The sequence below is a fragment of the Puma concolor genome, chromosome C2 (assembly GCF_028749965.1).
Source record: "Puma concolor isolate L17-30 chromosome C2, mPumCon1.1.hap2, whole genome shotgun sequence".
NCBI classification, from domain to species: Eukaryota; Metazoa; Chordata; class Mammalia; order Carnivora; family Felidae; genus Puma; species Puma concolor.
The window spans coordinates 6,320,135-6,344,977 of NC_141675.1; the positions used below are offsets into that span (position 1 = coordinate 6,320,135).

The following is a 24,843-nucleotide window of genomic DNA, read 5'->3' on the forward strand; positions in this document are numbered from 1 at the left end:
CACTACACTATATTGAGGAAATGGCTCACGGAATTTCCGTGAGGAAATTGAGGAATGCAACACGGAAAGATTTTTAAAAATGGAAATAGAGGGGCGCCTGGTGGCTCAGTCAGTTAAGCTCCCGACTTCAGCTCAGGTCATGATTTCGCGGCCTGTGAGTTCGAGCCCCGCGTCGGGCTCTGTGCCGACAGCTCAGAGCCTGGAGCCTGCTTCAGATTCTGTGTCTCCCTCTCTCTCTGACCCTCCCCCGTTCATGCTGTGTCACTCTCTTTCTCAAAAATAAATAAACGTTAAAAAAAATTTAAAAATGGAAATAGAAAAGAATGATGAACATTTGGGAGACAGACTGAGAAGGTTCAGTCAGTGTGTGTGTGTGTGTGTGTGTGTGTGTGTGTGCGTGTGCGTGTGCATGCATGCATATGTACATCCACGTGTACATACATACACATGCACATATAGAGACTTTCCAGGAGAGATTAGAGAGAATGGGAGAAGCAATATTCAAAGAAATAATGGCTGAGAATTTTGTAGAATTGATGAAATACCTATGTCCTCAGATTAAAGAACCATCCCCCCAAATTCCAAGCGGTATTTCTCCTTTCCCATCTGTACACAACTCATGAAACTACAAAGGCAAAGAGAATCTATTAAATGCAAACTGAGGGGGCAGATTACCTACTGAGGAATAGCAGGTAGACTGATAACCACTTTCCCAATAATAATCAGTTGAGGCCAGAATATACCAGAATAATGCTGAAAGAAAATTACTGTTAACCCAGAATTCTCCATCCAGTCAAACTCTTATTCAGAAATAAGCATGAAATTGAGATTTTTTCAGACAAAAATTTCCAATCACATTTTATCAAAGAACTCCTGTAAATTTTCCTTTATCATTATCATTCATAATCAGGGAAATATAAATCAAAACCACAATGAGATACCACCTCAAACCTGTAAGAATGGCTAAAATTAACAACTGAGGCAACAACAGATGTTGACGAGGATGAGGAGAAAGAGGAACCTCTTGCACTGTTGATGGGGATGCACCCTGGTGCAGCCGCTCTGGAAAACAGTGTGGAGGTTCCTCAAAAATTTAAAAATAGAACTACCCTGCAACTCAGCAATTGCACTACTATGTATTTATCTAAAGGGTACAAAAATGCTGATTCTGAGGGGCACATGTATCCCAGTGTTTATAGCAGCGCTATCGACAATAGCCAAAGTATGGAAAGAGCCTTAATGTCCATCGACTAATGAATGGATAAAGTAGATGTGGGGTGGGGTGTGTGTGTGTGTGTGTGTGTGTACATACATATGTATACACACACAAATATATGTATATATATACATATATATTCAGCAATCAAAAAGAGTGAAATCTTGCCATTTGCAACAACGTGGATGGAACTAGACTGTATTATGCTATGCGAAATAAGTTAGAGGAAAACAGATATTATATAATTTCATTCGTGGAATTTAAGAAACAAAACAGGGGCGCCTGGGTGGCGCAGTCGGTTAAGCGTCCGACTTCAGCCAGGTCACGATCTCGCGGTCCGGGAGTTCGAGCCCCGCGTCAGGCTCTGGGCTGATGGCTCAGAGCCTGGAGCCTGTTTCCGATTCTGTGTCTCCCTCTCTCTCTGCCCCTCCCCCGTTCATGCTCTGTCTCTCTCTGTCCTTAAAATAAATAAACGTTGGAAAAAAAAAAAATTAAAAAAAAAAACAAAACAAAACAGATGAACATAGGGTAAGGGAAGCAAAATTAAGATAAAAACAGAGAGGGAGAGGGGCGCCTGGGTGGCGCAGTCGGTTGAGCGTCCGACTTCAGCCAGGTCACGATCTCGCGGTCCGTGAGTTCGAGCCCCGCGTCGGGCTCTGGGCTGATGGCTCAGAGCCTGGAGCCTGTTTCCGATTCTGTGTCTCCCTCTCTCTCTGCCCCTCCCCCATTCATGCTCTGTCTCTCTCTATCCCAAAAATAAATAAACGTTGAAAAAAAAAAAAAAGAGAGGGAGACAAACCGTAGGACTTAAATACAGAGAATAAACTGAGGTTGCTGGAGGGGAGGTGGGTGGGGGGAAGGGATAAATGTGTGATGGACATTAAGGAGGGCACTTGTTGGGATGAGCACTTCTATGTAAGTGATGAATCACTAAATTCTTTTCCTGAAATTAATATTACACTATATGGTAACTAACTTGGATTAAATATATATGTGTGTGTGTGTGTGTGTGTGTGTGTGTGTGTGTGTGTGTATACAGAGAGAGAGAGAACTTTAGAAAGAAGGAAATGAACCTAGAAGAAAGGGATGAATCGTAAGAAGCAGTGGTGTGCAAACTGTTGACCATACTGAAATCTTGATTGAATGAGAACATAGAGGGGGTGCCTGGGTGGCTCAGTCGGTTGAGCATCTGACCTCGGCTCAGGTCTGATCTCACTGTTTGTGAGTTCGAGCCCCGCGTCGGGCTCTGTGCTGATAGGTCAGAGCCTAGGGCCTGCTTTGCATTCTGTGTCTCCCTCTCTCTCTCTGATCCTCTCCCGCTCACACTCTGTGTCTCTCCCTCTCAAAAATAAACATTAAAAAACATTTTTTTTGGTACAATAATTAATAAGAACATAGGAAGGGTAAAGTCTACTTTCAGTTTGCATAGCACATTCAAATCTGTTTTCTCAATCTTCTTTGAAGCCCTGGTTCTCAAGTGTGAATGCACATTAAAACCACCTGGGAAATTTTAAAAACTACTGATGCCCCCCCCCCCCACTGATTCTGCTTTAATTGATATGGGGTACAGCCTGGGCATTGGGATTTTTTTTTGGAACTCCCAGATAGAATAGTACACAGTCGTATTTAAGAACCACTGCCTTCAGGGGCTTGACCAGGTAGGTAATACAGAACCTTAGAGAAGAGATTTGCTCAGAGTTACATAGTGGGATATGTGGTGTAATCAGGTCCAGTCTCTTAAGTGTAGTATTGTTTATTCTTTATTCTCAATCATACTATTTAAAAGTTTATACAACTGACAGTGATGATGCCTTTATCTGTACAGTTAAAAACTGAATTTAGAGTCAATTTGGGGAATATATACATTACTTTTAGAATCTTCAATTTTTTAAAGGAAATTGTGAAATCTATTTGCGTGCGTGCGTGTGTGTGTGTGTGTTGAGATAGAGTGCAAGCAGGGGAGGGGCAGAGAGAGAGGGAGAGAGAATCTTAAGTAGGCTCCGTGTCCAGTGCTGAGGCTGATGCAGGGCTCAGTCTCACAATCATGAGATCACAAACTGAGCTGAAATCAAGATGCTTAACCAACTGAGCCACCCAGGCCCCATCAGATCTATTTTTAAGACTATGTATTTACATAAGTTGAAGGCTGGCAAGCAGCCACATGGCAAGAAGCAGCTTGATTTGGTCCATTTCCTCTATGTGAGATTAAATTTATTTTTACGACTTGTTAAAGTAGATATTTGTCTATATTATTGGGAAATAATATTCTTGAGAAAATAATAGCAAGTATATTGGAAGCCACTAAGAAATTATGATTCCAAAAGAAACATTTCACTAATGAATTTTGCAAAGAACCTACAATAATTATTATCAGAACATTTCTATTTGGGTTTTCTTCTCTACTCAATGTCTTGTACCGAGTTTATCCTGCTTTTTGCTTTTTAGCCCGTTAAGGAAAGTGGAGAACACTGAGATTTTATCTTGCTGCTCAAGAAATCATTTTCTCATTTTTGAAGATGGAAACCCACAGTTACACTTGAATTAACTATTAAAACGTTCTTTTCTGGTTTTAGACCAACAGCAGCAGAACTGTTAAGGCACAAATTTTTCCAAAAAGCAAAGGTAAGAAATTCTAACTTTTGATTTTACGTGTTCATGTGACCTACCTCAGTTACCTAAATTAGATTCACTGCTCAGAAGTTGTTTTATCTTTAGATGATAATGTTTGGAAAAGTGATCCAAAAGTGATGTTTGGAAAAGTAGATCAAATCATTGCTGGGGGCATTATCTGTACAACCTTTGGTAATTCAGACACATGCTTTAGAATTGGTAAATGTGTTTTTCATATAAATTAATTTAAACATCAGGTTAAACTTAGAACAAGAACAGTGAATATTGCCATTATTAAATACAATCTGTGAAAAATACTGAACTCTCAGTTCAAAGGTTTTACTACTGAATTTGGTAAAACTCTAATTTCCCAAAGCTAACGGGTAAGTGCGATGTTACTGTAGTTGGAAGTGTGGGACCATGATCCTAAAGGACCTAGGGTAAAGCAGACTTTTCATTGATAATATTCATACAGCACACTAAGGCTTTGTCTCAGTTTGTGAAACCATGGTAGTAATGTACTAAAGGAGCTTTAATTTCAGAATAAAAGAATGGAAGCGTTCCTCAGACTTCTTTATAAAAGTTACTATATGGTATTTTAATTGTGCTTGAATGTTCGGGGTCAATTTCTGTGGTTCAATAAAAGCTTCTTTTAAGAAGAAAACGTATTTTTCCTCTGCAGAATAAAGAATTTCTTCAAGAAAAAATACTGCAGAGAGCACCAACTATTTCTGAGAGAGCTAAAAAGGTAAATGGGGATTTAACTCGTTTTCTAGGAAATTGGTTAGAGTAAATTTACTTCTGCGTTTTGAAAGTATATGGTAAGTAATTCGTTGTTAATAGTATAGTACTCATTTTTTCCATTCTTTAGCATCCTTTGGTACATTTTTACTCATCAAATATCATTAGTGCACAGTATGCCCATGTGAGCTGTCTACTAGAATGAAAAGGGATGTTACACAATTGATGAATTAATTCTGGACTCTGTTAAATCACTGTTTGCAGCCACCAGAGTGAAGTGTGGAGTTGAGCCCTTTCCTCACACTACACAAAAACAGTGACGTACCCACTAGGTTGATTATAATAAAAAAGACAGACAATAGCAAACGTTGATAAAGATGTAGGGAAATTGGAACCCTCGCGCTACTGATGAAAATGTGAGGTGGTGCAGCCACGTTAGAAAGTAGTCTGGCAGTTTCTCAAAAGACTCAACAAAGCTGCCATATGAGCATATGAGGAGTTCCACTCCTAGGCATACCTGGGAGAATGGAAAACATGTACACACAAAGATGCGTACAGGAATGTTCCCAGCAGCATTATTCATAATAACCCAAAAGTGGAAACAACCCGATTCTTCATCTCTTGGTGAATGGATATATAAAATGTCATGTGTCCATATGATGAAATATTTATTCATCAGTAAAAAGAAATGAAGTGCTGATACATGTCCTAATGTGAGTAAAACCTTTAAAACCTTGTGCTCATCATAAGCTGGTTATAAAAGACCACATATTATCTGATTCTATTTATGTGAAATGTCCGGAATAGGAAAACGTACGGAGACAAAGTGGATGCAAGGTTGCCCAGGACTGGGAGGATTGTACGGAAATGGGCAGTGACTGCTGATGGTTATGTGGTGTTTTTTGCGGTGTGGGGAAGTGAGGAAAGTGGTTTGGATTTAATTGTAGAGATGGTTTCACAACTCTGAATATACTAAAAAAAAATGGAATTGTATGCCTTAAATGGTATTATTATATGCTATATGAATTACATCTCAATAAAGCTGTTACTTTAAATGTTTTTTACATGTTTATTTTTGAGAGAGAAAGAGACAGAGCACGAGTGGGGTACAGGGAGAGAGAGAGAAGGAAACACAGAATCCAAAGCAGGCTCCGGGTCTGACTTGTCAGCACGCAGCCCGACGTGGGGCTCGAACTCACAACCATGAGATCATGACTTGAGCCGAAGTCAGATGCCTAACCAACTGAACCACCCAGACGCCCCTAAAGCTGTTACTTTAGAAGAGGAGCATATAGACAGTGACACCTCCATGAACAAAAAGCTCTTGGAAATTGAAAACGTCAGAGAAGAAATGAAAATATTCACTACACAGGTTGTATGGTACAGCTGAGGAGATTTCCCAGAAAATAGACCCCAGATGGCCAAGAGATAGATTACAGGAGAAAAAGACAACAACATTAGAGGATCATTTGAGAAGGTTCAGTCTTTGAGTAAAGAGTTCTAGAAAAGTAGAACCGAGAAAAACAAGGGAAATCACTGAAGAAATAATTCAAGAAAAATTTCCAAAACAGATAGTCCTGAATTTCCAGATTGAAAGAGCCCTAGTGCAAAGAATGGAAATAGACCAGCACTAAGACACATTGCCATGCTACCTCAGAATACTGGAGGCAAAAAAAAAAGATCCCGTAGCTTCCAGAGAAAAGGGAAAGATCACGGACGGCTCCTCTGGAAGCCAGGTCACAACGAAGCAGTTGTGTGCAACATTATGAAAGAAAGTTTTTCTGCGAACCCAGACTTTTTTACCAGGCAAACTATAAGTGAAGGGTAGGGATGGACTCAAAAAGTTGAGAAGTGCATGGCTTCAGTTAATGTGCTATGCTAATAATGGAGGAAGTGCTTAAACTGAGAACAAGGAAGTCGTGTGGTCCAGGAAACAGAGCTGATGACAGAGTGAGATCTGAAGTCCAGAGCTGGTGTGAAACCAGTCTAGGTGGGAAGCTCTGGTGAGGGTCTTCCTCAGGAAGGTGATGAATACCTAATAATGTATATGAATATGGTGAGAGGAGATTTATACAGAGATTTGGGGATAAATATGACAAGTACATAAAAATAAGCAAGTATTAACTATAGGGGAAACAAAAAAGTTATACAGTAGAGAAAAGTAATTGTAATACACAATAAGACTTAACTGTATCATTTATACAATCATGTCATGGAAACACTGAATTTTGATTTAACCAAAATTACAATGTATCTTGAGAAAAGAGGGGGGTTGATAATAGGATTAAATTCTTATCTTTTATAGTTTGAAGTCCAGTAGATAATTCCTAAAACCAAAAATTCAAGGGGTAATAATAAGAACACAGTCTTAGAGAGATGAATGTTAATTTAAAAAGAATAAGCCAAAATGAGTTAAAAGTGGCTCCCTGTGAGTAAGAGGATAAAAGTTAGGTAATTGCTGTTTTTCTTAACAAAGCTTGTGCAGCTATAGTACTCTTGAAGCTGTAGGTATAATTGTGATTTTTAAAATGAAAAAAGCAGAATCTTCTTTATTTGGATTTATTTATTTGGGGGGCTGAAAAAACTTTTCAATTTCTCGGAACATGAAACCATTAATAAGATTTGGTCTATGACTTCACATAAGAAGGATTTGGATGGTGTTTGGGCTCAAGAGTATAGAAGCGTAGGGAAAGTCAGTGGTGGGAGTAAAGACCAATAGTGGAGCACAAAGAGCAAGTGAGGAGTAGAAGATATGTATAGTATACATAGTAAATACCAAGCACTACCATAATCCACATCTCTCTTCCTAATGTGCAGGTTCGGAGAGTACCAGGTTCTAGTGGCCGCCTTCATAAGACAGAAGATGGCGGCTGGGAGTGGAGTGATGATGAATTTGATGAAGAAAGTGAGGAAGGGAAAGCAGCAATTTCACAACTCAGGGTAAGTTTTGTTAAACTGTGTGCTTTAGCTAGAGCTCTGTCTTTTGTCTGAAGCCTCTGAGATACGCTATATTCTTTGGTTCTGTTCAGTTTGACAGCTGAAGTGTGAAAAATACAAGTGTTAGCGATAGAATTTCCTTGAGCAAGTTATTAACAATAGGAACCCATTTAATTCTACATGAAAAAATGGACTGACACATCTGTTTGGATATGATATTTAGGGCATATGAAATGACCAAAATCTAGAGAAGGGGACTACTGTGTCTGAGATGAGAATACACTTGATAGGATTAATGGCTGATGAGACATTGCAGAAGAAGAGATTATTGAACTTGAAAGCCTAACAATCAAAACTTTTTCCCTGAAGTCTGCTAACCTTCTGCCTGAAGAAGAACAATATACCTTTCTTCAGTTGGTATATCCTGGAGGGTGTATGTTTTGGTGTGTATGTACATGGGTGCATGCATGTGTGTGTGTGTGTGTGTGTGTGTGTGTGTGTGTGTTTGTAGACAGAGGTCTTGTTTTGGTTTTATTCCATCACTCTTGCCTAAAGTTAATGCCTCAAGTTGATTGTTAGGACTCATTCCTAAGAATAGAAATGTACATGAGAAATACTAATGTTTGAGGTTCATCGTGGCTTTTACTGCCTAGAACCTTTTTGTGGTATGAATGGTGGGTAGGTGGTACATGTCTGCCTGCTTATAAGACCTGCTCCGTCATAGCACTTATGACTTGCTGGTCAACATTGAAGACTTGTTGATCTTGTTAGCTGAAGTCTTTGAGTCTAGTCTTTTTGCAGAGCTAAGTTTGTAAAGACTTTGCCAAGGAAAATTGGTAAAAATTTATTACATTCTAACCTTGGAAAGCTCTTCAGGAGATAACAGATATAAACATTTGATTACATACAATTGTGAGTTTATTAAAATGTGAGACTGTGAAAAGAGACTTTCTCCTTACTTTTTCATATGATTCCTCCTTAAATCAGGATTCTTTTGTAATGTTCTATTAAAGTGATCAGAGGAAGGTAGAGGTACATGAATCTTGTAGTTCTAGCTTCCTATGAAAGAGATGATACAGTGTTTTCTCTGACCAACACACAATATTTGGGAAGAAAAATTATAGTGTTTCAATGTCTGACTGTTACCCCCTAGCTAACTGTAAGAGAAATTTATTTAAAATTTTGTAGTTCTGAAATACATATAGGATTTTATAGTATTTTGTAACAATACACTGATATGTAAACAGCATAGAAAATTATACACTTTTGTAGTTTTCACGTTAGCCATTTTTGATGCTGTGAATTCTTTTGTGAAAGGAGGGTCTTTTAAAACTAAACTGAACGATGTTGAAAGTAAATGCCATGATCACATGGAGTAGGGTGCAAGGATGGTTCAGTATTAGGAAATCGTGTAATATTAATAGGCCTAAAGAGAGGTCAAGTCATATTCTTATTTTGATATGTTCCAAAAAAGCTTTGACAAAATTCAGCACATATTCAAAATAGACTCTTACGGAGATCCAAATTTCCATCTTTATATCATTTCCTTTTTTGGAAGTTCTGAAGAACTTCCCTGAACAGTTTTTGTAGTGTGGATCTGTTGGTGATGATTTGCTTAAGGTTTTTTTGTCCAAAAATGTATCTTTGTTTTGAAAAGATACTTTTGCTAGGTATAGAATTTTAGAATGATAGGCTTTTTCTTTCAGTATTTTGAAGATGTTGTTTCACCATATTCTTGTTTCACCATATTCTTGTTTGCATTGTTTCTATTGAGAAATCTGGTATCCCTTGTCTTGTTCTTTTATAAGTTACATGTCTTTTTTACTCTTGCTGCTTTTAATATTTTTTTTCTTTTTGAATGGTTTTTTGAGCAATTTGATTTTGATATGCCTGGGTTTATTTATTTTCATGTATCTGTGGGTGTATAGATTTTTATCAAGTTTGGAAATTTTCAGCCATTATATTTTCAAATATTTTTTTCTGCCCTTCATGCACCTCGGAGGCTCCAATAACATGTATATTAGGCTGCTTAAAATTGTCTGCAAGTTCACTGATTTTCCTTTTTAAAAATTCTCTTTTTATTCAGTCTTATTTTGCACAGTTTCTGTTGTGGGCCCTCAAGTTCATTCATCTTTTCTTCTGCAATACCTGATTGCTGCTAATCCCATTCAGTCTATTTTATATCACAGACTTGGTAATATTTTAGAAGTTTGATTTCACGCTTGTTCATTTTTTACACTTTCATGTCTCTACTTAACTTTTTGAAGCTAATGTGTATTATAACTATAGTATAGTTATAATAACCATTTTAATGTCCTCTGCCCATTCTTCCATTTATGGAGCAGTTTTATTTGATTGGCTGTTCCCTTCATTATGGCTTGAAAAGTGTTTTCCTGAGTTGAGGAAATAGGGCTAAGAGTCCAGGGAGACGGAAGCAGATAAAAACAGTAGAGTACCAGGGAGGAGAGAGCTACACACAGAGAGAAGCTCAGAAGTCTGCAGAGGTTCCCTTTTGAGGGTTCAGTGGAATACTCTTCAAGGAATACATGTGAGAAAACCGCCTGAGACGGGATAGCAGCACCCAGCCCTCACAGAGAGCCAGCAGCAGTGCCCATTTCCACCAGCCAGAGTGTGGAAACCTGTCATTCACAAGACTTTGGGCAGAGTTCTCAGAAAGCTTGTCTACGTAGTGGGGAGCATATAGCCCTAGATTGAGCACTGCTCCAGATCCAGTCAACAACTCATAAAGCAAAATCTGAAAGGATGAAACTGTTTCCAAGTAATTTGACTGTACTCCAGAACAAAGCTCAAGAAGATTTATAGAAATACAAAATTGTCAGCATGCAGCAAGATAAAAGTCACAGTATCTGGCATCCAATCAGAGGTTACCAGGTATGCAGAGAGTCAGGAAAACAAGAACAGTGAGCACAATTTATGCCCAGATCTTGGTCTTTAATGCCATTCTGTACTAAAAGAACAAGGGCCCCTTGGAGAAATGGCTGATTCCAGGGCTTACACAGGGAAAATACAAGATGAATCTGGAATATCTTCTCTTGTCAAAAAAAAAAAAGTGTTTTATTTAAAAAAAAAAAATCATAATAATACAAGGCCCAGATTGAATGAGCTCCCACTGACCAAATTAGAATTTAACTATCAAAATCCTTAAATGCAGTAATAATTTGTAAACCATTTAAAAACTAGGACTCTATGAGTCTGTGCCAGTAATGAATAGGTAGATTTTAAGTGGGGGAGAGGGATGGTTTTTCATTACAGTAAATTGCTGGTGCTGCTGACTGGGAAATGTAGAGGAGTATTGGAGGGCAAAATCATCACTTTATAGCCATGATAGCAGTCATAAAAATTAGGTCAGACAAGGATCATCAGTGGGTGCTAAGTATAGGGGAAATTTTTGATGAGCAGAATATTTTCAGGGTCTTGAAGTGTCTTCTCCACAGCTTGCCTGTTAGTTACAAGGGGAAAAATAGTTACCGCATACCGGACAACTTGGCAAATGCCTGGACTAGCTGATGAAAATTAGCATTATTGTGAAATTTACTGAAATTTACTACTATAGTAGTATGAAGTTATAGAAGAGAATATCCCTGTTCTTAAGAAATACACAGTAATGGTTCAGTGGTAAACAGCTACAGTCTATGCAACTAATTCTCAGATAGTACAAGAGCAATATGATTGGTTATATGTGTGTATGTGTGTGTGTGTGTGTGTATTTAAAAAGAGAGATAAGGAAGAAAAGTTAATGATGGGTGAATCTGGGTCAGAGGTATACTTGTGTTCTTTGTACTGTTCTTATTCTAATAAATTTCTGTAAGTTTGAAATTATTTCCAAACAAATTTAAAAAGGGTGTTGGGTTGGCCATATACTTGCTGTGATATATTAGCTATCACCTGAACCTTGATTCTCTTCAATGAAATAGTGATGAAAACTTTAAAAAGCCTAAGCTGACCTTTTAAGTAGTCTAAATTTATGCTTGGTAGAATTTACCAGAAACTGATATTTGTTTAAAGATATGTTCAGGGTTTTGTTTTTTGTTTTTTTGTATTCTCCATTACCTGTATCCAGAATCACTACTAACTGTTATGGTTTACTAAATAATTTAGCTTAGATTTTTCAAGTGGCAGATTATAAATTTGCCAATCAGTTTTGGCTCAAGAGTTTTCTCCAGCTGAAGCCCATAATACAAATTACTCTGCTTTGAGGGTGTATTGGATAATGAGCTTGAAGGCTTGCAGTTGGTCTAGGATATTATGTACATAACATGTTCATGATTAGTAGAAAGAATTGTACTTTGAAGAGTGTGACCTCCCTGCTGCCTGAGAACTCAGTCCCATGTTTGTTATAAACCTCAAGTTGGGAACTCTTAAAATACCATAGAACATTGATGTATTAAAGGCTACCTGGATGAAGAATACAATAGCATCATGATATTTTCTTTTTCCAGAAAACTTTCACTAGAGTTACCAGTGACTTAATGGATCAGAATGAAATGGAGTTTACTTGCATTTCAACATTCAGTGCAGTTTGGAACTACAAGTAACCTAAGTTTTGAGTTAATAAGCCTTTTTTGTATTTCTTTTAGTCTCCCCGAGTGAAAGAATCATTATCAAATTCTGAGGTAAGTAGTTGTGGGTTTTGAGTCATTAAAGTGTGTGTGCTTTTGTTTTGTTTTTAATGATAAGCACATTTTTTTTTATATGTGCCTAAATGGGAATGAGAATTTGTAGCAGCCAAATTTCATCAGAGGTATCGATTCTGAGTTTGAATGGACTTCTACAGTAAGTCAGCGCCATTGCACTCATTTTAAAAGTTGGCCTGGGGTCACCTGGGGGCTGAGTCAGTTAAGCGATCTCACAGTTTGTGAGTTCGAGCCCCGCATCGGGCTCCGTGCTGCCAGTGCAGAGCCTGGAGCCTGCTTCTGATTCTGTGTCTCATTCTCTCTCCGTCCCTCCCCCCACTTGTGCTCTGTCTCTCTCTGTCTCTCAAAAATAAACATTTAAAAAAAAAAAAAAAAAAAAGGTTGGCTTGGAGGCCCAGGAAGTTCTTCCTTCCTTTCCAGCCTGACTTTATAAATTACTTTTTTGGCTTGGGCCGCCTAAAGTGGAAAGTTGTCTTCTTGCATTAATCTGTCCAGGAATTTGTCGTATGCTACCTATCGTTTTTGGGTTTTACGCCTCTATCATCTTCTCTTGTCATATACATTATGTTGTCTTTAGTTGTTGCCTCATTATGATAGGCAATCCTACTAAACAGAATCCTGTTGGGCTGGCCTGCCTTACGCTCATTACGTGAAGATAACAATCATTTTGGGGGATGCGTTTTTCCTTCGGACAGCATCTACATTCCAGGCTCAGTAGTGATTTAACAGTTACACGTCTTGACCCCTTAAATCAGTTTGGTTTTGCCCCTATTCTTAGAAGTTGCTTTTTTCCCCACTTGATTTGTGTGTATAGTATACAATTTTGTACACAATTATGTGCAGGATATGTCTACATGGTATCATATAGTTTAAGACTGAAAGTGAATACTGCACTTCAGCATATTAACAGGCCAGTTACGTCAGAACTTACATCAGCACTGCGATTCATTAAGATTTCTGGTTCCTCCTCGTGCTACCTGGTAGAATTGCATCTCCTTACTCCTTGAAGTTACTCGTGGCCATGGCAGTTGCTTTGGGCAATGAAATGTTAGCAGAAGGAAGAGCCATTCTGTTGTTCCCTGGGTCCCCTTACCCCTGCCACCACAGCCTGCGTCCCTGAATGAGGATGATCCCAAACTTAGCCTCTGCTAAGAAAAGAAATAACTTTTCTTCTTATGATTTTCTGAGCATTTAAGATTATTTCTTACTCTAACCTAATCTAGACTAATTAATTCTTAGTTTCTCCAAAGTTGAGTGGAGAGGGTATTTTACAGTTTACCCAGAGTTGTTCGTGTGATCTTCTTGTCCCTTTGCCTCAGTGGCATTCCCACATGGACTCTCACAAGCTCATACTCATACTTCAGGGCTCATTACTTTGTTGTTATGTTTGAAATTGTGGTGAAATAGACATAACATAAAAGTTACCATCTTAACCATTTTTGTGGGTGCAGTTCAGTGGCTTTCAGTACATTCACACTGTTGTGCAACCATCACCAACCGTGCAACTCCAGATTAGCAGTCACCCCATTTTTTCCTCCCCCCCCCAGCCCCTGGCAGCCACCGTTCTATATATACCTCATGTAAATGGGATCATAAACCATAAGTCCTTTGAGACTGCCTTTTTCACTTAGCATAATGCCCTCTGGGTTCATCCATGTAGTGCGTGTCAGAACTTCCTTCCTCCCTCCCTTTTTAAGGCTGGATAATATTCCACTGTAGGTATATATCATATTTGTTTTTCCTTTCCACTGGACAGACAGTTGGGTTGTTTTCACCTTTAGGCTGTTGTGAATGATTCCAGTGTGAACATGGCTACACAAATATCTGTTCAAGTTCTTACTTTTAATTCTTTGGGGCTTACCCAGAAGGGAATTGCTGGATCATATGATAATTCTTTTTTTAACTTTCTGAGGAATCACCTTACTGTTTTCCATAGTGGCTGCACTATTTTACATTGTCATCTGCAGTGCTCAAAGTTCCAATTTCTCTATATCCTCTCATTGCTTTGTTTTGTATAACCTTTCAGTTAATATAAGTTAGCATATATGTGCATGCAATTTGGAAACTGCCCTTTTAAAATAGTGCTAATACTCCTATTTAATATTTTCAAATCTTTTTTTTTTTTTTTTAAGATTTTTTTAAGTAATCTCTGTACCCAACATGAGGCTCAAACTCACAATCCCAAGATCAAGAGCCACACAACTCTGCCGACTGGGCCCGTCAGGTGCCCCATCAATTTCAAACTAATCTTACATTCTCTTTTTCTATCAAAATTCAGAACCACAGAATTACTTTTTTTTTTTTTAATTTTTTTGATGTTTATTTCTTTTTGAGAGAGAAAGAGAAAGACAGAGTGTGAATAGGGGAGGGGCAAGAGAGAAGGAGACACAGAATCTGAGCCCAAACTCATGAACTGCAAGATCATGACCTGAGCCAAAGTTGGTTGCCTAACCCACTGAACCACCCAGGTGCCCCAGCACCAGAGTTACTTTAATTCCTCTGTATGAAGCTAAATGAATACAAAACCTTACTTCTTTGCCTCTCAATTTTGTTTACATACTGTCAGCCCTTAGACCTCTCTTGTTGACCTTTCAGTTATTTTCTCTTTCAACTGTTAAGTTTTAGCCATTGTACTTTTTTCATCAACTTATAATTTTGAATATGTTTACCTTGATTTTATACTCAACATCAGTCTTTTCCCCCCAAGTTACCTAACTAAAATTTATGAAATCTTTCAAACATGCAAAATAGATATATAATGTCCATGTTGGCTTTCGGTCTTGAAAAGCATTTCAGATATTTTAATGAATCATTGGTTAATTGTTTTTCGTTATAAGTAATAGAAAGTTCCAAGACATAGAAAAATGTAGCTTCTGTAATTTCCCTTCACTACTTAAATCTGCATCTTAGAGGTGCTATTTGATTGGGCAAAGAGGGTAGAATAGATGTAGTTGAAAGTAAATATGATGTAATGAAATGCTATCCTGAAGAAAAAAATGAACTACTGATATATAGGCTGTAATATGGCTGAACCTCAGAAAACTGTGCTAAGTGAAATAAGCCAGACACAACAGAGAGCATGCACTTCACTTACATGAAAGATCCAGAAAAGGCAAACTCATAGGGACAGAGAGTAATCAGTGGTTGCCTAGGGCTGGGTGTGGGAGCTGGAGGAATTAAATGTCAGTGGGCACAAGAGAACTTTCTGAGTTGACGGGAACGTTCTAAAACTAGATCGTAGTGATGTTTGCACAAGTATAAATTTTCTAGAAATCACTGAATTGTATACTTACAGTGGGTGAATTTAGTGGGATATGAATTACATCTCACAAAAGTTGTTATAACAAAAAAGCCTGGTAGAAATATTTGACTTCCATTTGAAGTAGATGTATTCAAGAGATGTAGAGATGTGCCAGGACGCCACACAAACACTGCTTTGAAAGTGTCACCCTGGGAGGCCCTGCCTGCCCGTCAATACACCTCCCTCCCTTTCCACTCAACTGAAGCAGCACTGTGTGTATGTTCTTGTTACAGCTATTTCCGACAGCTGATCCCGTGGGTACTTTACTCCAAGTTCCAGAACAGATTTCTGCTCATCTACCTCAGCCAGCCGGGCACATGCCTGCACAGCCAACTCAAGTCTGTCCCCCAGCCCCCGCAGAGCCGGCAAAAACAGCCCAGGTAAGCAGGAGTGCACTTGAGCGGTCTGCCTTCTGGGTAGATGAAGAAAGCAGAGATTGACGTGGAACACAACCTTATGTAGTAAGGTTGCCGTGGTGGGAGATTTTGAAACCAGTTAGAGATTCTGTTCTCACAGTTTTAACTATGCAAATAAGCGAGTTTTTCAAGGATCCCACAGGTTTTTAAGCAGCATAATAAGTTAATGACGGATAACATGAACCACATTCCAAACATCAGAAATTTGGGAGGTAGTTTCCGGTCAGCTTTTTATGAGCTCATTATTATTCTGCGGCCGCTGGAGTTCGTCTCACACTAGGATTGTCAGCAATTCTGTTTCCTTTTCTTTCGCTTATGCTTGCATTATCGATACTGTCTCCCGTCCATGATTTTCTTGTTTTCCTCTTTTTTAAGATATTTGTCAACTTTGTGAGGGTTGATTTCATTAAAGTGAAGTGACGTAATCCATAAATGCACGTGGTCAGTCACACACAAAAATCATGAATACTCATACACTGAAAGCAGTCAAGGGAGTGAGGGCCCCACTGTGTGTGAATCCCTCCCTCGCTTCCCTCAGGAAATTCCAAATACCGTGCAGAACACGTGACCTTATGCCCCATGGTTAGAGTAAGCTTTCCAGAGTCTATTCATTTATTAGACATTGGAGACTTCATTTTTTTTTTCCCCTAACATTTTCAATAGAAAGAGGTAAAAATGCAAGTTCTGATTTTTTTTTTCTTTTGTGTCCCCGTGATGGTCTGCCTTTAGAGACCACTGCTGTGAGAGCTTCCGGTTAGTCATGGTGCTGACTTTATGTAACCTTTCCATCGAACCCAAGCTTTCTTTTCATTTCTTTCCGTCATATTGGAAAAGATACAGTTATCTTATGAAAACTGATGCAAAGATTGGATTTACTTTATAAACGACTTAAATAGAATGTGTCTTCTCTAGTAAGCAAGGAATAACTTAACAGTTTTCAGAGAGGATTCGTTTAGGCATCAGAAGATCTGGAACCTCCAGGCCAGGTGGATTCCTGAGGCACAGCCAGTTTAGATCCTACCTTGTACATTGCTATGTGATACACTGGCAGATTTTTTAAAGTTTGTTTATTTATTTTGAGAGAGCATGCATGAGTAGAGGAGGGGCAGGGAGGGAGAGAGAGAATCCCAAGCAGGCTCCATATTGTCATTGCAGAGCCCCATGCGGGGCCTGGACCCGTGACCGTGAGATCACGTCCCGAGCCTAAACAAGAGTCAGACGCTTAACTGACTGGTGCCACCCAGGTGCCCCTACACTGGCAGAATTTTTAAAGGGAAAAACCCAGCCTTCGTGTTTTTCACCCTTGTAGAAGGAAACAAGGATCTGAAAAATGCAAACTATAAATGGCTATGTATGGAATTTCACGTGGGGTTGAGAATTATCTTTCTAACTGTGCTTGACTCGTGCTGGCACTTAGTTCTTTTTGTTGCCTTGGAGTGCATGTCCTCCCAGAGCAGGGAACATGTCCCAGGGACTGGTCTGGCCTCCCCTGGAGATGAAGGAAGTTGCCGCCACGTGGACATTTCCTCTGCTGATGACCGTGAGTGAGTAACCTCCATGCTTGGTAGACCAGACACTGACTTTATACTTTCAACGATTTTTAGGCTCCGCCTTCAGGAGCAGGCTCACAAGAAGCCAAGATCCCAGTCAGCCTAGTACTCAGATTAAGGCAAGTAAACAGCTTCTGTTTGTTTCCTCAATACTCTAAAGATGCTTTTCTTCCTCTTTGCAAGTAACTCTTTTTTCTGGCAGTTTGTGCCTGAGAGTAGATGGGGTCGTGTGTGCCCTCCGGCACGTGTGTTGCAGGGGTGCGGTTTCCCTCAGATGTGGTAGCAACAGTGTGAAGACCTGGACGTTATTAACAGGTCCTGCGACTGACGTACACACTCTCTTAACTGTTTCTCACAAGGGTGACAAATTTGGGCATTAGAAAAAAAAAATTTTTTTTAATGTTTGCTTATTTTTGAGAGAGAGAGAGAAACAGAGTGTGAGTGAGGGAGGGGCAGAGAGAGAGGGAGACAGAATCCGAAGCAGGCTCCAGGCTCCGAACTGTCGGCACAGAGCCCGACGCGGAGCTCGAACTCATGAACGGCAAGATCATGACCTGGGCCGAAGTTGGACGCTTAAGCGAGGGAGCCACCAAGGCACCCCATCTTCTGCTCATTTTTTAATTGGATCATTTGGGGGTTTTGGTGTTAAGTTGTGTAAGTTCTTTATATAATTTTAGATACTAACCCTTCCGTCCTGTATCATTTATCATTTTAATTATACCTTCCGGGGCTCTTACATTTTCCTCTTAGTTTTATATGATCATCTTAGTGGGAATAAACACGGGAGTACACATGTCAGATTCACCTCAAAAGCATGAGGGCTTTTTTGGTTTGGTTTTGTTTACTTCGTGCTTGGGATTTTCCCCTCCATTTATTTATTTCCAGTATAATTAACGTACATTGCCATGTTAGTTTCAGGTGTATACTGTAGTGATTGAGCAATTGCATACATTACTCGGTGCTCTTCACAATAAGTGTGCCCTTAATCCCCTTCTACTCTTAGCATGAGGTTTTTATATTCCGCAGTGGAGAATATAAGTTAAAAGGGTTGTAAGACTGTTAGATGCTCACTCTTCAGTTGTTTGGTCTGAGCCCTACACTGTGAGCATGTTGGAACAAATCATATGATCTATGGGAATAGAAAGAACGTTCTTTCTTGAGGCACAGCTTTCCTAGTACATGTTGGCAGCATCTGTATGCATGAATTCAGTTGACTTTACACATTCTGTTTTCTTTCATAGGAATTCAAAAAAAGAACTAAATGATATTCGATTCGAGTTTACTCCTGGGAGAGGTGAGACATCAAAAACATTGAAAACAAAATAACTTCTGATTTATTATTTAATGAAATATATCATGAAGTTTTTGTCCTTTGGATATATTTTGCTTTTAAAAGATGATGAAAACGTTCTTGGTTTAAAGGTTTGGGGTAGCATATGAGTACAATTCAAATACAATTTATTTGCTCCTAACCTCATTTATAAAACCTACCGTAATACAAACAGTAACGAGTGTAGCTCTAATCTGCGGCCTACTATAGTAGGCCAGGCATTGTGCTAAACATTATATCTCATTAATTCTCAGAGCAGCCCCCTAAGGAAGGATTATGGTCCCCATTGCATAGATGATGAAGTTAGAGAGTGGGGAGGTTACTTGTTGCTATTCACACCACTGGAAAGAGGAGCAGCCAGAATTCATATCCACACTTGTCAGGGTGCAGATTTCTTACTCTTGTCACTGAACATGGTTGTCCTTCTCCATGACAGTGAAGAAGAAACAAGGCTTCCAGGCTCCTCTCTCCCCAGGCTGAAGCTGAGCCCTGACATGCATAGTTTCTGGCCTTGAACTTCTCCCTGGGATGAGGCTTGTTTCTTTCTTGCCTTTGTTACTCAGGGTTCAGATTGGGGAGGTGGCCTGACTCCAGCACATTTGTCCTTTGTGCCGTGCTTGTTCTCCCCGCTATCTTGGTATCATCAGTAACTAAGTACGAAAGAGAACAGATACAGATGTGCAGAGGTGTATCTGTTTCACTGTTTAAAACCAGGAAGAGTCACATACTAAGGAACTAATTCAAATCACTGATAATCACTGGGTTCTACTCCTGAAGCCAAGACTACATGACATGGTAACTAACTTGAGAATTAAAAAAAACAAACAAACATACACTGGTCATCAGCTCAAATGTGTGCCCACCCCCTCCCCCCCCCCCAGGTCCTCCTGTTCCTCTGGGGGGCTCAGTGTTCAGCAGCACTGAGTCACAGTTGGAGATGAGATCAGCTTAGGGACGCTCTGTCCTTGTCTTTTCATTTCTGTTATACCCATTAATCCGATTGTGCTACCTAAAATAACAACTAGATACGAAGAAAAGCCCACCAGAATAAAAAAGAAAGTGACTTCAGCAAAAACCTTGGGGTGTGATCTCCAAAGGGAAGAGATTACAATTGGCTCTTTCAAGGTGTACTTGAAAATAAAGTATTTTGTCGTATTAGCCCTGGAGGTGTTGCACGCTCGCGGTCGGTCGCCTCTCAGAGCTGATGGGGCTCGGGGCCACGGTGACCCTCAGAATAGGAGTTTCCCCTGCAGCATCATTGCGGGGGCTCTTTTGAGCAGAACCTGTAGTCATCTAAATTACACCATTCTGTAGAAGGTTACCTTTACATCGAGCTGATATTGGCCGTCTGGCTGCTATCGATTCGGCCCTCTAGCCAGCCCCAATGGTGGGAGGAACCTTCGTGTGGGGAGAGGACTCCACCCGCCTCCTTGGTTTTGTGGATCTAGCAGCTAGCCTGGGCCTGGCAGTGCCAGCACCTCCTCTGAGAGGTAGTAGTGACATGACAAAGAGCACCTTCTGCTTTGTCCCCGCAGATACCGCCGAGGGCGTCTCTCAGGAACTTATTTCTGCTGGCCTGGTCGATGGAAGGGATTTAGTAATAGGTAACTACTTTGTGCTCTGCCCTGTGCCCCTGTGTCTCTGTCTGTGTATCTAGGACCTAGAAAACCAGGTCTGTCTCATTGAGCAGGTCGCACGGGTCTTGGGACGGTCCTGGTGTTGCTGAAATAACAGCTATTGGGGACAGTTCCTCACAAAACAGAAAGTCTCCTGTCTACGTTTGTGACTTCCAGTGGCAGTGAGTCGAAGCGCACTTTAGGTCTCTGGGAGATACTAGTGGGACTGATGACATAAGTCACGAGTTAAAGTAAGCTTAGCCATATCTAGTCCATTTCGGAGGGTGAAACTCGACCCTTCTAGAGCTAAGAGGTAAGCGAAAGTCATTAGAGGTTTATTCCTCGAAGAAGCAGGAAGTAAGAAAAGGCACAGTCGGCCCATGTGTACATGTTATTGAAGGAAAGACCATTGTCGACGGCCAAGCAGCAAGTGTTTCTGTAAAGGACCAGATAGTAAGTAGTTTAGGCTTTGTGGCCCATGCACTGTCTTCGTCCTCTTTAAACCATTCCCAGCCCACAGCCAGACTAGAAACAGGCTGCTGGCCAGAGTTGGCCAGCTCCCAGTCTAGAGCTTTCTGGCCCATGAGTAGGCAAATCCTACCTCTTTCACCTGTGTGTCTTGTCCCAGTTAATACAGTATCCTAAAGAAAGTTAATCTGACCACGATTCAAGATTTATTTGTGCTACTCAGGGTTAAGTTTAAAAGATTACTTTTGTTTAGGGAGTGACTTATCTTTCTGCTTCCATCTCGGTTGAACATAGAAGATTCTGAGCTACCGTTTAAGTTTTTAAAGTATGGTGGAAAGTAGAGATTACTTGGCTTCTCATTACTTTCTGTTTGTGTGATTACAGTGGCAGCGAATTTGCAGAAAATTGTGGAAGAACCTCAGTCAAATCGATCTGTCACTTTCAAACTGGTATTCATCCCTTCTTCTTTAAACTATCTTTACCCAGCAGCAGCCTCTGCAGAACCAGTTTCTATATTCCCTGAGTGCTGAGAATATTAAAATATGGTGGATTGTACTCATTTAGCCTTCCTGAGGCCCTAGGCTTTCTTTTTTTTCTTTTTTTTTTTTTTTTTAATGTTTGTTTATTTTCTGAGAGAGCGAGAGCTCAAGCGGGGCAGGGGCAGAGAGAGAAGGAGAGAGAGATCCCAAGCAAGCTCTGGGCTGTCGGCGCAGATCCTGATGCGGGGCTCAAACTCATGAAACATGAGCCGAAGCCAGTAGTTTGGATGCTTAACCTGAGCCACCCAGGCGCCCCTGATGTCTCCTTTTGAGTGTCCTCTCTTCCCCTCTCCCACCCAGGAAGCCTCCTACCCCACACCCTTGACTCCTCTCAAGAGAGTATTAGCTAGTCTGACTCCAGCTTGTTACCCAGCCCCCACCTTTTCTGGAAAAGACACTTGATCTGCCTCCCGTTTGTATCCCAGGGACCTGTCCCCCACTGTCTTCCTTCCCACAGTGCCCGTGTTAGTCAGTTTTAATTGCTACGTGCAGTTTTGTTTACAAGTAGCCACAGCTTCTTATTTTGTTTGATTCCTAGGCATCTGGTGTCGAAGGCTCGGATATTCCTGATGATGGGAAACTAATAGGATTTGCCCAGCTCAGCATCAGCTAAACCACAGCCCTGGAAGAGGCGGCCTAAGGAGATTCCACACATGCGTATCTCTGTTGCTTCTGTTGGCCTAAACCCACTACTGCCAAAGAACCCAGCAACAAACCTCCCGGCTAGGAGCTTTAGAGGTCTTTCTTTATGTTCTTCCTGCCGTCATTCCCCGTTTTTCCCACAGGGAGAGAAAAGTCGGATCACCAGTGGCCAGCATCCCTTTAAAGAGTTCCGTTAGTAAACTTACCGCACGTGTCCCCTGTCTTCCCCCATCTGAGAAGGGGACCACGTGCCTCAAGGCCCAGGAGGGAGATCGGTCAGCTCATCTTGCCTTACTCCAATGATGGCGCTGGGTGGAAAGTAGCAGCTACGTTGGGCTTCCTCCTCCTGCCTGTTCCCCCACACCTGGCAGGATGTGGGCATCTTGGGATATCTCTTTACCACTGAAGTAGCAACTAAAAGGCGATTGTTTAGCTGGAGCCCAGAGAATTTAATTTAGTGATTTTTTTTTTTTTTTTTTTTTAATGTGTTGTGAATTCTAGCAACCTTTGTTAGGAAAAAGCACAGCCTCAGAGGAGGCAGCCTAAACTGTGTTTTTGTTTTGTTCATGTTTCTAAGCGTTTTGCTGAAGCTGCTCTCAGGCACCCCTCTTCATCCCTCCCTCCAGAAAGGGTTGCTAGCCTTAACTTCAGCTGGTGCAAAACATCTGTAGTCGAACTTCAAGCCATCAGATCCTTCAAAGTGGAAGTTTGGACCTATTGTAGTGAAAACACCGAGTAATGGCCTATAAGAGTGAACTTTCCCAGCAGTGGTTTTGAACAGGAAAAAGCAAAAGTCATATCATTGTGGAAGTATTTATTTTCGAATCTTAAAAAAATTCAGTTGAGGAAAAACTGCTCCTCAGTCCTCCCGTGAAAATTTGCCTGGCCTCCACGTCATGAGGAAATGAAAGGCTGAGCTCTCTACAGCAATAAAGGAGCCTCACCAGGCCAGCGAGGCCTGCCTTCCGCCCCTCTCCTGCACTGACCCTTCGGAGGGGGTCCACACTTCTGTGCGCTGAACCCGACCCGGGACGGAAAGTGAAACCACATGTGCCGTGACTTTTAGGATTTACGAGTAGACAGTGTTCATCTGATTTTCTATAGAAGTAATATAAATTATTCTTTAGGTTTCGAAACGAGCACTCATAATGCAATATGTGAGTAGTCGGTGGGGCCGATTTTCTTTCCTACTGCTTCACAGTCAGCCTTTGTCTAACTGCAAGTAGCCCTAACAATTTTTGTATTCGAAAGGGACGCTCGATCTGGCCTTAAAATGACACACAAAGATGGGCTGTGGCCCCACGGAAAGGGGAGAGTTGCCTCTTACAGAATCGCTCAGGCCCTTTCCAGCACTGGTGGTCTGTGAATAACGAGATCGCTTCGCCCAGTCTTCTCTCGGAGAGTCTCTGGAAACCTCCCCCACAACTGAGTCGTCACAGCTTTTGTTTCTCATTCTGAGCTTGTAGTTTCAGTCATGGGTTTTCTTCCCCTGCCCTGGGTACAAAGACGCACTGGGAAAGGAGTGGATGTTGGGGAGAAGGAGGGGGGGCGGGTTTGGGATGGCAAGTTGGGAGGAAAGTAAATGAGAGGATCACACACCAAAGTCCAGGGTCCCAGCAGGATTGGTAAGAAGAGGGAGCGTGCTGAGCCTAGTGAAGGAAGAGAAGATTGATCAGCTTGCTGGAAAAATATTTAGCTTTTCTTTCTTTCTCTCTCTCTCTTTTTTTTTCTTTAGGCGGGTGGGAAGAATGAGGGCCGGAAGGTGGGAATAAGGTGACAGTGTCCTCTTTGGCACAAGACTAGTGGCTTGCCTTAGAGTCCATACTTTGGTTTCAAGCAAGCCATCATCATCTACTTACTGATAAATCCAAGGGGTGGTGGCATCACTCTTTTCTAGCATTTTCTTTGGAGGTGGTCTGGAGCCCAGGCTGGGGGTCAGCGGCATCCCACTCCCCTGTTCAGTTTCTCCAGCCAGCCATTACCTTTGAATGACAGTGGGACATGTTTGAATGACAGCATGCCAATAGCAGTGGGCTGGGGCTTTCTTTTTCTTTTCGGTTCATTTTTTGCCCTGCTGGGAACTAGGAGCCAGACACCAAGCCTTAGGACAGTGTTCTCTCTTCTTCTGCATGATGTATGGTGGTCTCCCTTTGCTGACTTACACAGTGATGCTGAGAAAATACGTGAACAGAAACTTCCCAGGTGGGACAGCACGTGACACATTGAGAGACCTTGCTCCTTTCCAGGAGTGGTGGTTCGGGGTGCACCTCTGTCTTTGAGTCCCCAGGATCCCCTGGTCCCTGGGGGTAGGGACTAATTCAGCACAAGGTAACATGTGCCAATGCTGTTTGTGAAATGTATGGTCTTATTCCAAATGACTAATGGATTTGTTTGGGTTTTTCGCTTAAGTTTTGAACCAAATCCTAGAGCCAGCTGATACTATTTAATAATCTGAGGATAGAATAATGGTGTATCAATAAATGGAGGTTCCTCCTTATGACGTATGCTAGATTATGGAAGATGTAAAATATTTGACCTTCCCCCTCCCTTTTTTTGACTTTGTATTTTGCTGCATGTTTCCTTCATTTTTAATCAATAAAGAGTAAATTGTCTGTGGTGGTGTAAAGATTCTTTAAAAAAATTTTTTTTAATGTTTATTTTTGAGAGAGAAACAGAGTGCAAGCAGGGGCAGGAGCAGAGAGAGAGAGAGAAGGAGACACAGAATCTGAAGCAGGCTCTAGGCTCTTGAGCTGTCGGCACAGAGCCCGACGCAAAGCCCAAACTTACCAACCATAAGATCATGACCCGAGGGGCGCCTGGGT

At 40.9% G+C, this 24,843-nt stretch overlaps 1 protein-coding gene across 2 annotated transcripts in view; it reads left to right on the plus strand.

Annotated features, from left to right (window-relative positions):
• Positions 1 to 24,633, plus strand: part of OXSR1 (oxidative stress responsive kinase 1) — a 104,732-nt gene extending 80,099 nt beyond the window's left edge. For both annotated transcript variants that reach the window (XM_025912912.2, XM_086720453.1), the window contains 10 exons: positions 3,790 to 3,838; positions 4,509 to 4,574; positions 7,385 to 7,507; positions 12,103 to 12,138; positions 15,694 to 15,840; positions 17,481 to 17,545; positions 18,668 to 18,720; positions 20,292 to 20,360; positions 21,225 to 21,289; positions 21,918 to 24,633. In XM_025912912.2, the coding sequence (XP_025768697.1) occupies positions 3,790 to 3,838; positions 4,509 to 4,574; positions 7,385 to 7,507; positions 12,103 to 12,138; positions 15,694 to 15,840; positions 17,481 to 17,545; positions 18,668 to 18,720; positions 20,292 to 20,360; positions 21,225 to 21,289; positions 21,918 to 21,992 (748 nt within the window). In that variant the 3' untranslated portion in view covers positions 21,993 to 24,633. The remainder of the gene's footprint in view (positions 1 to 3,789; positions 3,839 to 4,508; positions 4,575 to 7,384; positions 7,508 to 12,102; positions 12,139 to 15,693; positions 15,841 to 17,480; positions 17,546 to 18,667; positions 18,721 to 20,291; positions 20,361 to 21,224; positions 21,290 to 21,917) is intronic.
• The last annotated feature ends 210 nt before the right edge of the window (positions 24,634 to 24,843 follow it).